This window comes from Spinacia oleracea, chromosome 1 (assembly GCF_020520425.1).
Source record: "Spinacia oleracea cultivar Varoflay chromosome 1, BTI_SOV_V1, whole genome shotgun sequence".
In the NCBI taxonomy this organism is placed as follows: Eukaryota; Viridiplantae; Streptophyta; class Magnoliopsida; order Caryophyllales; family Amaranthaceae; genus Spinacia; species Spinacia oleracea.
In genome coordinates this window covers 106369071-106385159 of record NC_079487.1, presented here as the reverse complement: position 1 = coordinate 106385159, position 16089 = coordinate 106369071, and the positions used below count along the sequence as shown (strand labels likewise).

Below are 16089 nucleotides of genomic sequence, written 5' to 3'. Positions count from 1 at the left end.
TTAATGGGCCCCTAACCCGTTGACAGGTCTAGTTAAAATACAAAACTCACACACAACTCATTCTTTAAGACTTTCTTGATGAAAAAGGAAAAATAATAATTAAAGTGATTGACAAATTCAATTGTGACTAACTTGTTTTTTTGGTTTGATAATAAATATTTAGGAAGTATTTACAAATACTGCAATGTTTTCTTCTAATGAAATACAATACTCGTATTTTGACCACAGTGCAAACTACACAATATACTTGTATTCACATTTGTGATAAATATTTCAGATGCAAAATTTTGAACATTTGAGATCTGAGTTTCAGAATACATGATATTCTTACATCTTTAATCATTGTGGTCTTATATTTTGGCAATGGAACTCATTTATCATCATTTTCCAGTAACGGGTACCTGAACTTCCATAATCTACTTAGACGTGTATGAGTCCTACGGAATGCGATCCAACAACAAAACAATTCACTTTAATGATGGAATACAGACTAATAAATAGAATTTACCCAAAAATTTCCAGAATTCAAATCATAATAATAATGATACAAGTATACAACCCAATAGGTTTCACACCAATAGCTAATCCACCTAAAGTTCCGACCCCTAGGATAGAGAAATTAGGCATTTAGGGTGCACAAAAACTCTTAAATGAATTTTGCAGAAGAAACACTTACGTGCCGGAAGCTGCAGATGTTTTCAACTCTGATATATTAAAAACTGGCTAATCTCTGACTAATAACTGGAAATTTGATTTCAGCAAACCACCAATCATGGAGCTCCACAAACACGAACGTGAACAGGAGGTCCCTGGCAGAAGATGGGTTCAGTGGGTGAATCGCTTCTTGCCCGTGCCCTAAGGATCTCGTTGGCATCGTTGATCACCGAGCCAGCAACTAAGGAGTATTCACCAGGTACTAGGAAATACAATGAAAATGGGTGCTTAATTTCCTGAAGCGGGGGTACTTCCAAAGTGATTCCAGAGAGAACACCTACATAAATGGTGCAAAAAGATGAGAATTATTCACTGATGTCAAAGGTTATCGGAAATTTGAGTAAAATACTAGTTCGCACAAAATCACCCTTTTGTTTTACTTTTCATTTCAGTAAAAAAGAAAAAGCTTTTGTTATATGAATAGTTAAGATTTTCCCAAAGTTCAACTTATCAGCCCACAATACACAACAAGAAGGAAATTTACAGAAGAAATGTTCGAAAGTTCTACTTACCAGCCCACAGTACAGTAGCGTTGGGACCCTCAAGACAGTTCTCACCAGCAACGTCTCTGCATGTAATGCTGAGATTCATCTTGATCAATTCCTTGGTATTATTTCGAACCAGAACTTCCATAGGAGTCATATCATGTGCTAACACTGAACCCTCCTCCGTTGCAGAACTCTGAAGATCATCTTCTAAACCATCCCGAGCAAGCCGGAAGGCAAAAGTCAAGGGATCCGGGAGTAGCACATCCATAACAGATGTTTGAAGGGCGGCCCGCATTGCATCCTTAATGTTCAATTCTCCAGTGTTGTTCCTCCCTGATTCCCATCGGACTTTGATTCTGGATATCAAGTTCTTTATACAAGCATTTAACTCAGCTTTAGCATGCTTCTCTGAAAAGCTTGAATTTCTACCACTGGAAGTTCCATCAACCAAAGGCTCCTTTATAAAAAAGGAGGCATCAAGAACAGGCAACTTAAAATGTTCTAATGGTATCAGCACTCTAGCAGAGGAATCCCTGTCAATAGTGGTTTTTGGATAGCCATACTCAGCAGGTTCTTGGTCAGTAGAATTGTCCTCGTTAGTGGTATTTTCTAGTTGGACGGAAACACTAATATCAAACACGACATCAGTAGGATTAGATAACTCAAGTTCAAGGAAGCGTAATCCCCATGTGCCCCTGTATGGATCCTTTTTCACCAATCTTTCAATTCTATTAGAACCTGAAGATGACTCTGTAACATTGTCCAATAGAGGTGGTGGTTTAGGAAGGTTTTCACCAACATTAGCAGGAATCTCCATTGACAACATACGAGCCTTCACAAAAGATAATCCCTGTGAAACACAGACATTTAAAGGTACAACCAAGCGTCTTCCCGGGGGTAAAATGGTATTTTCTGCTGTAGACTCTGCATTACTTCCCAAGGGCCCTGGCAAAAAGAGATCCATTTGTACAAGGAATTAATAAATTTATCTGATCTTTATAACATTAACATGAAGGGAGAAGGGAGAAACTGAAAGAGAGATATAGCAGCTTGTGGCTGGTGTACACTTATTTTCCAAGAATTTGGTAGAAAATCTAAGATGGAGAGTAGAAGGAGATTCTTGACATACAATGCTGTGAAAACATTTCATGAGTCAAAAGTCGCCTACTAGTGTTGGAAACAGGTATGTTCTTAAGGAACAGACTTTGGCCATTGATAGAAAATTTGCATTTTTAAGTCCAACATGTGGCGCCAAGAATTCATATTAATGTCAGAGTATCGAGTATTCAGAGCAGGTACTTGAAATGAAATGAAGAGTCTAAGTAACATATACCCTGCTGCAGAACTTCGTTTATATAAAAATTGGCCGACATATGTCCGTAATCAGTCAACATGAACAACTATACACAGAAAAAGGCAGAAACTAATAACAATGTGAATCAGCCATCAAAGTTACAACAGGAAAAATAATTAGAGGTTAAGGTTATGCATTGTCTAGGCAATGGTGTAACCATCTATAACTATGAAGAAGTAAAAGAGCCATGAACTACAAGATGACCATCCACTAATTAGTTGTGTATCCACCACTATAGAAAGAATTCTACGGGCTAAATGCAACCATCTTCGTGAACAAAAAGACATTCATCAAGGTTTGATATAGACCATGTAGCTAAAAATAAGAAAAAGAAAAGGCTTCGTAGTTGAGAACAAAGATGATCAACCACAAACTTGGTTCCTAGAATAAGCACGATCAATCATTGATCATGCAACATTAAAAAACATGCAAATTGTTAAGTATAATTATACTTATATATTCAATTATGCATACCCAATTTAAATATTTAACACTCCCTCTATCCCACAAAAAGCTTCCCATTTCATTTGGGCACGTTTTCCAAAACACGACTTTAGTTGTTGAGAATTGAGATCATTAATTATTTATTAGCAGAATTATTTAAAAGATGATATTTTGAAAATATACATTGAGACTAACCCTGCAATATTTTTAAAATAATATACTTAGTTTATACTTCTAATTAGAAAACTATAGTCAAAATAAATATCCAAATGGTGTAAAAAGTCAAAGTGGGAAGTATTTTGTAGGACGGAGGGAGAATGTAGTAGTCGATGTTTGATCACACATTTTCAGTAATTTATGTAAAAGACAGAAATTAAGCAAGAGAGAAATATGGATGAAAAAGAGCTTTGTTGATCATGAACATGTAGAGATTTTTTTTTATTTTAAATCATAACGGAGAACAAGATGCGAATGAGACCAATAAAGTAGGAGAGAAAGAGATGGATAACTTCTCATTTTTCTTATGGAAATAATTGGCCTAAGAAGTAACTGAAAACAAATAACCCTTAGGTACATTAATGTAGCTTATTTCTCCAAAGTATTACATACCAGATACCACTAACAGGAGACATTTGGATAATATAGGTAGAGTTCAGTGCTAAACTGCTAACAAATCTTTATTTTAGAACTCATATGCCTACAAAAATCAAGATATTAGAAGTACCTGCGTAATGAATCATTAACATCGGGCTGGTTCCATCTTTTGATTGTCGTCCTAAACCCCCAGACCTCCCTGCAGCAGTATCAAAGTCCACGGTGGTATGTTGCCAGGCTCTGATGGTCACAGGTAAAGTAATCTCTGCACCTGGTTTAAGTGGAAGGGCAGATTTTAAATTTTCATACGCAATTGAAATAACAGCATCTTGGTTTTTTCCAGACAATGATATATGTGCTTGTTCAACTGGAACTGTTCCTGCATTGGCCAGACTTATACACACATCACGAATTTCACCTTCATATAGAATAACAGCGCCATCACCACCAACTACATGTGAGACAAGCAATGGGAGTGACGAAACCACAGAAACGTTTGGAACTGATACATTTCTCAAAGTTGCGGAGCCACTGCTACGGAAAGGATCAGACAGAACAAGCCCTTGCGCTGCACCAAGCAGCAGGTTGTCAACATCTCTAAAAAGATGTTCAGTGATAACACCAAAGCAGTGGACAATGCATCCTGGAACTGTAATGGGGCCCACAGATGTTGGAATTCCAGATAATGCAATAACTTTCGACGAATTGGAGGTAAGAGTCACACTGATGGGGAAAGCATCAAAGTTCCCAGTAGGAACTGAGAGATATATACTATCGACAACCAAATCAAAACCACACGGGTTGGCCAATTCAACTAGAACCTGAACTGGTTCACCAACAACCCAAATCAGCTCTTGCTTACTGTTATTATCAGTATCTCCTTTGCTAAATGGGGTGTAAATAAAAGGCCCTGAAGGAGCAGAACCCGCCCACCAATCTTCTTTTCCAGAATTGCGCTTCACAATATCCATCTCAGGTGGACTGATAGGAAAAGAATGTAACCTGAACAACACACAAAACAAACCTTTATCACTTTTAGCTGAAATATTTATTAGATACAGATAGATATCGTAAGTATTGCTATCACTGGAAAGCAATAATCTCAAGCTAATACAGATAGGTTATTACCATTATAATTATTGCTCATAGTACCGGCCATATCTTACAGATTTAGAACAAGAATTCTTCACTCAACTTGAGATTATTGCTCATAGTACCGGCCATATCATATTATACTTAGATTTTAGAATAATGATTCTTCACTCAACTTGAGATGAGGCATTTGTGAAAATTGAGATAAATAATGATAACTTACAATGAACACGTCCCCCTAAAGCTAAAATAGAATGTAGCCTATCCCAATATAAGATGCTAAAAACCTGCTAGAGAAGTTTCTGTAAATGAAAACAGGACAGAAGAAGCAACAGTAACTAAGCAATTTTGTGGAGATTAGCATTAAGAAAAACCGTACAGTATTAACTATATAGTACAAAGCTTGCTATGAATTAGCATAGATAACAGACCATAAATCAAGAAACTAATGAAAATTTGATTAATAAACTGAAAACACAAGTAACTAATATTCAAGCATTCGAGAGGCTTGATTTCTCTCCCAATGAGCTCTTAAAAGCTCAACCAAATTCCTCAACAATATTCAACATAACATTCCTTCTCTACAGCTGCCTATATATATAGTACTACCTCCCTGACTAACCCCTAACTTGTTCCCCAATCTGCTTGTACTAACTTAAATAGCTATTTCCTAAAGTACCCCTCCATAATATCAGTTCATTGCATTACCGGCCCCCCAAACTTCCACCTTGTCCTCAAGGTGGATAGTAATCAGCACAAAATTCCCGGCCTTGGCAACAATTAGCAATGTCCGTGTGAAAATTGATGCCCGGCTTCCACTGGCGTTCAAGCTCCTCATTGGTGAGTACTTGTACTTCCTTTGGTGGTGTAGCTAAGAAAAAGTTAGCCTTGGAGTTGTCATAGGGTGGAAGTAAAAATTGGTTGAAGTTGGAATTTTCTGAAGTGAGATGGAAAGGCTGTGGGTTGAGGAAATTAAAAAGAGAAGGGCTGAATGGTTTGGGTGTAGAAACTTGTACTAAAGAAGTGAATTTAGATGTGGAAGAAAAAATCAGAAAATTGGGAGTTTGTGGGCTAGACAAGTTGGGAAAAAGAATGGGTTTAAAGATGATTGGGCTGAGATTTAAGTCTGGTGGCCCAGAAACGTGTCCTATACTAGTTGGTCTAAACTTGAAGTTAGAAGGAGTGTTGACCTCTAGAACTGGGTTGGGTTGATTAGGTAGATGTAGAGGAGAGAAAGTGGGATCAGAAATTTGGGCCTGGCAGTGCCTTTCTTGAGTAATTACAACATTGCCCTTACTAATTGCATCAGCTACATTTAGCTTCCTCGTCAAGCTGTTCAATGACTCAGCATATCTTCTCCCATACGCTTTTTTTCTAATCTCCATTTCTGGAATCTTCTGAAAGATTTCTTGAAGCTGCTGGTGCACAGCACCACCTACTGGTTGCTCTACGTCGTTGCTCGGGCCATCACCAGTTGCACTCGAATCGGTGTGACCCTCGACAAACTCCTCTTCTCCGCCGGTTAAAACACCAGAATCACCACCCACAACTCTGCCGGCGAAACACAGATCTCCAAAGGAGCCACTAGCTTCAGATCCACCTTTGAAGAATCCATAATCTTCCCTAATCAGTCCACCGTAGGTTGGAATTCGACCACCAATCTTACAATTGCCGGCCAAAAGGCCAGGACCACCGCCGGAACCACTACCTCCGGCTCCTCCTTTCTCGAATATTCCTCCATCACTATGGTCGTTGCCGATGAGAATGTTTTTCCGTCCATCAACATGTCCTCCCACCACTTCCTCCGCCAGACTACCAACAAATTCGCACCCAACTCGACCTCCACCATTAAACCCACCAAAAAAGTTCCCTCCACCTGTTCCTCCATACCTTATTTCCTCCAGATCTGATGTTACTAGCGTCGCCTTCGCCAGTAACGTACTACCTGGTATAGCCAAAGACTCCATTGTAAGTAGGCTACCGGACTCTTTCTCACATGAAGTTTGAAAGTCAATGGTTGTTAAATGAACCTCACTCATACTCACCACCTCTCTTTCTTCCTCCATCAAATCTATTGGCTTGGCCTCCTTTTTATGGTTCTCAGACGGTGAATGATAATTGCCTTGACTGCCGACCATAGCTTCTATAAAAATTGGTAGTCCACCACAGACTTGACTCGAGGAGAAATTATGGTGTTCTGCCTTGCCGTTGAGCTTTTTCGGAGTTTGTCGTGAAAAACCAAAGCGTCGCACCACCTGGCTCTTCAATTCATGCCAGTCATTAAACGGCCACCGCTGATGTTCCCATTGGAACCACTGTAGCGCGTCTCCGTCAAGTATTATAATGGCAGCCTTTAACTTCGCCTCCTCATTAAGCCGGAAAAAATGAAATGTATCCTCCAATTCCAGGATCCAACCCTCGGGATTAACTCCATTGAACTCTGGAAGTTGAAGCTCTCTCCGGATTTTCCGCTCCTCTTCCGGATCTGGAATTCCTTGACCTCTTTTTCTTGTGATGTAGGCAAAATCCTCCCCTATCCATGCTTGCATTCGATGTGTTACACACTCACCAGCGAACTCCATTGCAGATTCTTTTTTTCTTTTTTTCTTTTTTCAAAAACTGAAATTCAGTATTTAATCTCCCTAAATCGACTGCTCTGATACCATTTGCTATGAATTAGCATAGATAACAGACCATAAATCAAGAAACTAATGAAAATTTGATTAATAAACTGAAAACACAAGTAACTAATATTCAAGCATTCGAGAGGCTTGATTTCTCTCCCAATGAGCTCTTAAAAGCTCAACCAAATTCCTCAACAATATTCAACATAACATTCCTTCTCTACAGCTGCCTATATATATAGTACTACCTCCCTGACTAACCCCTAACTTGTTCCCCAATCTGCTTGTACTACAAGCAGCCAATGAAGAATTCGGAATAAAATTAGCATCAGGAAAATAAAATATAGGATGGTTTGCTGAGATTGCCATCACTGTGGTTACTATTTTTTACAAAAGCAACTCAAATATTTTACAAAACAAAATAACTCATGGTATCACAAAGATTGATTCAGCTTAAAATATTAAGGAATAATCTTGTTGCAGAGATTTATTTTCTTATTTTAGGAATTAGGAGTAATGGAGTACGGAATCAATAATCAAATCACTAAGCAGATTAAGAACCACAAAAAAGCACCACTTCTGAAAACTGGGTTTTTTTTCATGTTTTACAGGAATCTGAAAGATGCAAATTCTGTCATGCAAAAGTGAAATGAACTACTTATGGACAGAATTTACCTAATGAAAGGCAAAGCAGGGTCCGCAGAGCGAGTCCCTGAAGGAAGCCGTGCTGCTGAGTTAGTAAGAGCAGTTGCAAGCCCATTTTGACCAGTTGGTGTAATAAGAGGGTAGTAGCTTCTCAACAGACGCGCAGCAGCACTCCACGCAGCAAGAGGATCACCAGCTCGCACAGCAGATTGAAGAATTTCTCTAAGCACAACCATCTGCAGAGTGCTCCACTGAGACTCAAATAGTGAAACTATAGAATTGGGATTCAGCTTTCCACCATCCACAGGACTTGGTCCATTTTCCTACCAACAGAGGGAGGACAGGTGAAAGAGTGAAACTATAAGAATATTTTAACAACTCATTTCCCCCCCCCCCCAGAGACAGATGAACAAGGCAGCAAATAAGTGAAGGTATTTGTTCACTATTCTTAACAAAGTCGCAAGATGACAGGAGCAGTATTATAATTTTTTACATTTTTATTTTTTGAAGTATTGTTTAAAGAACCGAAGAAGCATAATATACCAGCAGAAAGGGTCCAGCTCTAATGTCAGTAATAAAACAATGTTTCCATCCAAATCAGCAACAATAAAATCATTCACCTTAAACAAGACTATCAACTTATCAAACACAAAATGCTGCTCTTTCTCAAACTTCAGTTTGAAGATTAATAGAGGATTGGATCCAGTAAGTCAAATAAAATTGATATAGCAGGTATTTGAATCAACTTTGAACAATATATGCAGAAATCTCATCCTTTTAGCGGGAAAATTTCATCTCTAGATTATAACCTAAAACAAAAGTTTCCACTAAACACCTTCCCTAGGCTTTTATGTATTATGTACTTATGACAGGTAAGAAAATTCACTTCTCCACACTATGCAAAATCTTATACTTTGATACAACCATGGAAATAAATTTCTTCTCGCTTCTAACTCCATGTTAATTCGATTTAATAGGTTAATTATCATAGATAATATTTCTCTCAAGGCACATCACAGAACTCAACAGAACATTCTAAAAGCAATCAGCTAGCCACCCTGGAACAAGTGAAGGATAAGCAGCAGCTGAAATCAGTTTATTCCCTCATCATTCATGCCTACCAGCATTCGCTGCACTCCATAATTGTCTTGTACTCCGTACTGTGGGTTCATAGTTCCAGTAGTGTCCTCACACGTGAGTGCAAGAAGATGATTCGGAAATGCTAACAAATTCCCTTCATACAAATGCAGGTGCAAACAAGAGATATTTATTCTTAATCTTCAAAAATAATATTTCAGAACAAGCTTCACATATAACTTTGAACTTTGCAATGAATTACTTACAGGAAGCGAATCTCTGGCACTAGATGCTTTGCTTTCGACACGATAAGCTTTTGTTGATATAGCTAACACTTGCAAGGCACTTACAGCAGCAAATCTATTATCTTGTTGCAAATACAGCTGCGCCACCTGCCTTGAGAAGAAGGCAGCTTTTCTTTCATAGCCAAGCCTCGCATAGAGACGAGCTATCTCAATGTACAGTACCAATCGATCAGTGGCATCAATCAATGATTTTGCGCCATCCGCTGCATTTGTCAATAGCTCTACCACGTCTTTAGCTTGTTCTCTCCTGGAAAAATGAAATAATTTGCAAGAAGGATCAAGATTAGAAAATCATGAAGGAAGAAGCAGAATACAAGGTCTGTGTTTGGACTACACAGACCATCATGGTGAGGAAGAGCAAGTATGCAAGGATCAACCAGCCATGGGAAAGTTAAACAGAAAATCTAGCTTCGGCCATTTCAGCTTTTCAAGTGAAGCCCCTCTAAGGCTTTAACCGTTTAACGGCTCATTCACAATAGACATCAACAGTTTTACTACTACCATCACAACTTCAGGAGACTAAGATGTATTGGGAAACCCACTCATGGCAACTATAATACTTTGCTATCATGCATATGATATAGCAAAAAAATCTACAGCAGAGTATTATGAGTATTATGAGTTTTATACTTTTATGACCAAATAGAGAATTAGAGATAATTAACTTTTGATCAACGATGCAGAAATTTTCAAAATAACTCTGCCAAGCTAGTGATATTCTAAGTTACACGTAGCAATCCAACTACTGGGTTAACAGTTTTTCATATGGGTATCAAAATGAATATACGGCACTGATGGCACCGTAACATTTTCATGAATATCATTTTGCAATGTCGAATAAACCAGAGGATATTTACTCACTCATCTGCTCTTTCAAAACATACCTCAGACCAAAATCTCACAAGTAAAAAAAATATCATGATGGTAAGCAAAACAATTACAGAGTACATAAAAATTCCCATTAAGTAATCACCTGCAAAGGAATCGAGCCAGCCTCAAAGTAGCCTCGAGTTCAAAGCTCACAGGTGAAACTCTGCAAGAACGTGAAAAAGGCAACTACGGTGAGGCTAATACATCAAAGATTGATATGTACAAGAATACAGTATATAGTATAAACAAAATCTTTGGAAATATGAACTCTAATTTCCCCCATGTAAGACTAAACCACTTGGGAATTTCGCCATCAATTTGTTCTTGTGAACTCAATTTCTATCGGACTGAACTTCTAAGCATGATGAGATTATTAATTTCATAAAATCACACTATTCGAAGTACTTATTTTTATCAAGGAATAGGAGCACTGAGCACAAATATAATGACAAGTACAAAAATACAAAAAGTTAAGACAAAGGGAGAAAAACGTTCACAAACAAGCACTACCGGTCAAGAATGACCCCGAACTAGATGTCAATTATGCAATGCACTCACTTTAAAAGAAAATAAAAAATCTTTCAACACACTAGTGGAGTATGATAATGATTTTGTCTATAACGCCAACAGCCTCCATGTTCACATCCAGCCCTAATTTCAAAATGACTTTATAATAGGATTATTTGCAGGAAACAATCCTAAGTGAGAATCAGAAAACTATACTCCTCAGTCAAGAAATTACATAAAATCAAACTTAGTCCTAATTTACATTCACATCAACATCTTTCAATAAGTTCCATCAATTAACTTCTAGATTAACGCAAAATTTCAAATCTTCCCTCAATATTCAACTTCCTTCTCCCTTTTCATGTTTGGTCCATGATAACTGTTTTGTTAGAAGCAAATGAGGGAAGGATTGGAAAAATGATCATAAATGATAGTTATCGAGTTTACACTCATATTTGATGTTTGCCTACAGATATAATGACAAGGTAGTGCTTTGTATGCAAACGAGTGTAGAGTGGTATAATATCATTCTACACTTAAAGGTGAGAATCTGGTTAGAAGCTGACCAAGGGGTGGTTATGTTCCAATCCATAAAGATAACGCACAAACAAAGTACGAACTGAGTAGAATGTACCTCTGTGAATTGTCCTGTGTGAATGACTTCCTATAGTGTACAATAACACTGTTATACCGGTACTTCACCTCATCCTCCAGAACTGGATCTCGGTGGCCTATCCGATCCATCTATTCACAAAACATTTAGAGAAAGCTGACAATCAAAAGCTAGGTCACGGAAACTAGTCATCCAACAAGTATAATTTGCAACAAAGAGGAGATTATTGTTTATATCAGCTTATTTTTATACGAACTAAATGACAACATTGTCACGAACGTAATCAATACCAGAAGGGCTATAACCCCTTCCCTCAAACAGTAGTCTTTCCTCAAACAGCATAACAGAAAGGAAGAAATTATGCACAGAGAGGGACTGGTAAAAAGAAGTAACTAGACTACTTGATGATAAGCAGATAAGATTTAAGTGATTCCAAGTCCATTCCATTCTCTAAAAATGAGTTACGAATTGCATTCCAAGCAAGGCAGGCTAATTTTTATAAAGATCTCTATAAGGGATGTGTGATAGACACCTTGATACATACTTTAGCTACACAGACAGACTCAAAGTAGATGAACAAAACCAGTAATTATAAAATGTACCAGCTAATAAGCATCTTCATCAAAGAATCTAAATATTTCAGCACGGATTAACAAAATTATGATTACCATTAATGCACAAACACTGCCTTCAAGCGCCCCAGCATACCAGAAAAAGTCCCCCGTCAATCTAGCAAGTTCTAAGGCAGTATTGTAGTGGGCGTTAGCATCAACAGGCGAACCAGCTAAAAGACAGTAATCCCCTATGGTTTTCTGTGCACGACCAAGCCTCCGCTTTTTTGCCTTAATAACCTGCTTCCATAAAAGTCATACACGCTCACAAGTCACAACTGGGATGGGGCAATCAGGCTATAAAGCAAGAAAATATAAATTCTAAATCCATGTAAACACCTAAACCATAAACCTCCTCTGAGCTGAGACTGGCTTGTGAATCCAGAGGTGTCTTGACAATTGTCCCAGCAGATTCCGCTTTGAGGACCCATTTTTCAAATTCCATCAACAATGAAGCAGCAATATCCTGCATCATATTGTGCATATGCATCTCCAGTGTTCGTCTGTCGGCAGGAGGAAACAGGTTCAAATTGTCTTGTCTTCTGTTGCCATCTTTAAGCTGCAAGAGAAGATATAGGCCCTATTAAACCAAGCATTTAGCTAGTTTCACACTTTACAACTCTAAGTCCAGTTGATTTTTGTGTCTGGGAGCTCAACCCATAACCCCTCATAACTTTTGCCTCAGTAAAAGTTATCCAGGAAATTTCAAAGTAACAGTTTTATAATGTTCAAAACTGCTAAATGTACTTACGTGCAGGGTAACACCGAGTCAGAGTGTATAACAATTATGAATTCAAGGCACAAGCAACTTATAACTTCCATGCAATCATTAAAGTCTTAGTCGATCATAAAATTTGGATGCCAACTTAAGCAGGTAGATTAAACATAATTAAGTGACAGTACACAAACTAACTGAACCTGTTCAAATGACAACATTCTGGATTCCAACTAAATTTATGCTTTTACGAACTCCACCGTTCATGCTATCTAATGTAAGGCTCAATTCTATCCTCCAAAGTTGTCCATTTCCAACAAATTTAAAAGAGTCCATGGTAAACAATGTTTCCACTTGCGATAACAAAAAAAACAAATTGCTCACCCACCTATCCTTTATTCCTTTACTTATTAAATGTTATAAAATAGAAGGAAAATCAGCTAACTGCATGCCTTTAGAGTTTAGAATCAAGGTCTAACAGGAATATCCTCTTTGCAGCTTTTGAGGGAACAGCTAAAAGAGATTACCTAATGCAGCATCTGTTTAATCACCACCACCCTACCATCCTAGGCTAAAGCTTATTCAGAGGCATTTTTATAGCAGTATAGTTAAGCTCTGACCCAACTTATTAATGGAACTATTATGTTCAAACTCCCTGCATCCTAGTGTGGTTGTCACTATCCTTGTCGCTGTAGAATTTCACTGGAATATTGATGGACACTTCGACTCCGTTTGTTTTGACGGAAAAAACATACCCCGATATACCCATTTTCCTTTGTTTTTTTTGTGAAGAATAGAAAATAATTTTACCAAGGATGGAAAACAAATTCCTTTTGTAAAGAATAAATGCCACATTTTTCTCTCTAGTCCCTCACATTTCTTTTTTTCTCCTCCATCCATCCTCTTCTTTCCACTTCCATTTCCTCTTTCTCTATAAGTTTTCTTATAAGGAAACATCACGATTTTTTTTTACAATTGTAATATCCCTTGAAAATTGCTTTCCATGGAAAATCACTTTCCAATTAAAATGTTTCCCTATGAAACAAACGGAGTCTACAGAATATCAATACAATTTAAATATCAACTTAGAAGTACCAATGTAATAATTAAAAAATCCTCAATATAAACCACGAAATGACATACTTTGTGCAAACTCCAACGGTGGATAGCAATTCTATCACCTACAACTATGACAGGCTAACGCACCACTACTTTTGAGTTGCCCACGTTAAGCCTTAGCTCTTTCATGTCAAGAGTGAGGACGTCAATTTAGAATTCTCAAACTCACTAATGGCAGTACCTAGCTGGGATCGTTGTTGTGGTGAAGGACACGCTGCAAATTACCCCCCCCCCCCCCATCCCCATTAGTATACGGTAGAACTAGGAGAATAAATGAAACGTGAGGGTCCAAATTCACAAACAAATAAAACCTTACTTCATATACAAGATCAAAGATAAACTTGTAAGAAATTTGAAACACTTAATACACTGATTAACAATACACTCATTAGATTTATCTTTACTAAAATAGAAGTAAATCAGATAGAGAATACTAAAAGCGTTGAGATTTATAAACAGATAATGCAATGTTACAGCTCATATTCGCACCAACACCCTCATAGAAGTACCAAGTCTCAGAACACAAAATTCCAGTTCACTACACAGCTTAACAAGATAAAAGGGAGGGAAAGAAAAGATGTGTTGTCTGAATCCAATTAATGCCTATGATCCGACTTACGGGGTAACAAACTGAACTTAGTTCAATAAGCAAACATTTCAATCAAATGATAATCAATACCATACAAACAGAAAAGGCAACTAAAATGAAATGATGCACCTAATTAAAAAAGGTCTGCCAACATGAACCCAAAATCTAAACTTACCATAATAACCAATAACCAAATGAACAATTATAGTAATATTACCTGATGCTATACAAAATGAGACATTTCATTGATATAACTATATAAGTAAAACTACATAAGGTTCACCCAAATCCAAATTAACCACGAAATCAACACTTCCCCAAATGGATAAATTACATAACAATTATGGGTACACCACATAATCATCTGCTCATGCGTGTAACATTTTTTCATGCAACAAGATTTCTACATTACTCCAATTCGAGGGCAATACCAATACCCAAGAAGTGGGATCAAATCTCTTCTACGTTACTGATCGTATGGCCCTCTAAACACCAATATAAACAGCACAAAACCATAAATTACATTAAAATTAAAATTAGAGATTGCATAAACGAATCACCTGCTCGTCTCCAGGGCAAAACCCAAAACATTTTTGAGCCAGAGAGGAGTTATAGGCCTTACAAACAATGGAAAACTGATCATTGACAGAATCAAGATCAGGAGAAGAAGGGCAATGAAAGATCCCAATTACAGAAAGGATTTTACGGTTTGATTGGAAATCTTCCCAAGGGCTAGGAGGGGAACCACCAAGGATGAACTTGAAACGGAGACACCCAGAATCCCAGGGTTGATGGGTGAAGGGGGACTTCTGGTGTTCAGTATAGAATGAGCTGATTGATGAAAGATCAATTTTTGAGTGCACGGTTAAGAGAGATGCGTACTCTCTGAAGAGAGATGGTGAGATTTGGCCAATTGGGATCACTGCTATTCGGATCGTGCACATTGATTCTATGCTTACATCTGGTTCCATCTTTCTGGGAAAATTGAAGGTGAAAGATTGGGAATTTGGGTTGCAGGAGAGATAATTCAACTGTTGAAGGGGGTAGATCGGAGATGGTTTGTGAATTGTAATTGATGCCTTGGTGGATTGGTGGCTACGAGAAGAAATGTTTTGGTATGTTTTTGCTATAGGACTATAGGAGGAACCGAGGAAGGTTAATCAACTTTTAATTTTTAATTTTTAATTTTATATTTTATACTCCGTATTTTGGTAGCAAATCAAATCAATTTTTTGTTAAGAGATTGTAGGATGTGTACGAGATTTAATCCTACCACAAATTCATAGAAATAAATGAAAATAAACTTTAAATTTTAACTAATTCGGCTTTTTAGGAGTAGGCTTTTGTAATCTGTTTTCGGAGTAAACACTTGCGAGAAATAGAACTAGTTTTTGGGTTGAGTGATGCCCGAGTCATTACTTGAATAACTGTAACTAGGTCCTAACGTATAGTATGACATAGTCAAGCGGATAAGTCATTAGCATTTAAATCAAGTGGTCATGGGTTTGAATCTTGTATAAACTATACATGTATTTCTAAGTTTGGAATTTAGAGCGCCACATTGCAGAGTATTTAATTTGACATAGATGTTGGTATATTGTGAAAGCAACGAAAGAGTGGAACTGTACTTTTGTAGCGGCGGTAAGCCGCGAAGAAGTGAAAATGTGGAAGAAATGAGCGAACTCCAAGGGGGGGGAGGAACGAGTGGTGTAGTGCAACGGTTGTGGC

At 37.7% G+C, this 16089-nt stretch overlaps 1 protein-coding gene across 1 annotated transcript; it reads right to left on the bottom strand.

Annotated features, from left to right (window-relative positions):
• Positions 1-471: 471 nt before the first annotated feature.
• On the bottom strand, positions 472-15492 carry LOC110801157 (trafficking protein particle complex II-specific subunit 120 homolog). The gene is made up of 10 exons (XM_022006482.2): positions 14922-15492; positions 12291-12497; positions 11996-12178; positions 11349-11458; positions 10311-10370; positions 9299-9584; positions 7986-8278; positions 3725-4596; positions 1227-2147; positions 472-991 (listed from the first exon to the last, which is right to left on the bottom strand). The coding sequence occupies exons 1-10, from the start codon at positions 15330-15332 to the stop codon at positions 771-773; spliced, it is 3564 nt and encodes a 1187-aa protein (XP_021862174.1). The 5' UTR covers positions 15333-15492; the 3' UTR covers positions 472-770.
• Positions 15493-16089: the final 597 nt, after the last annotated feature.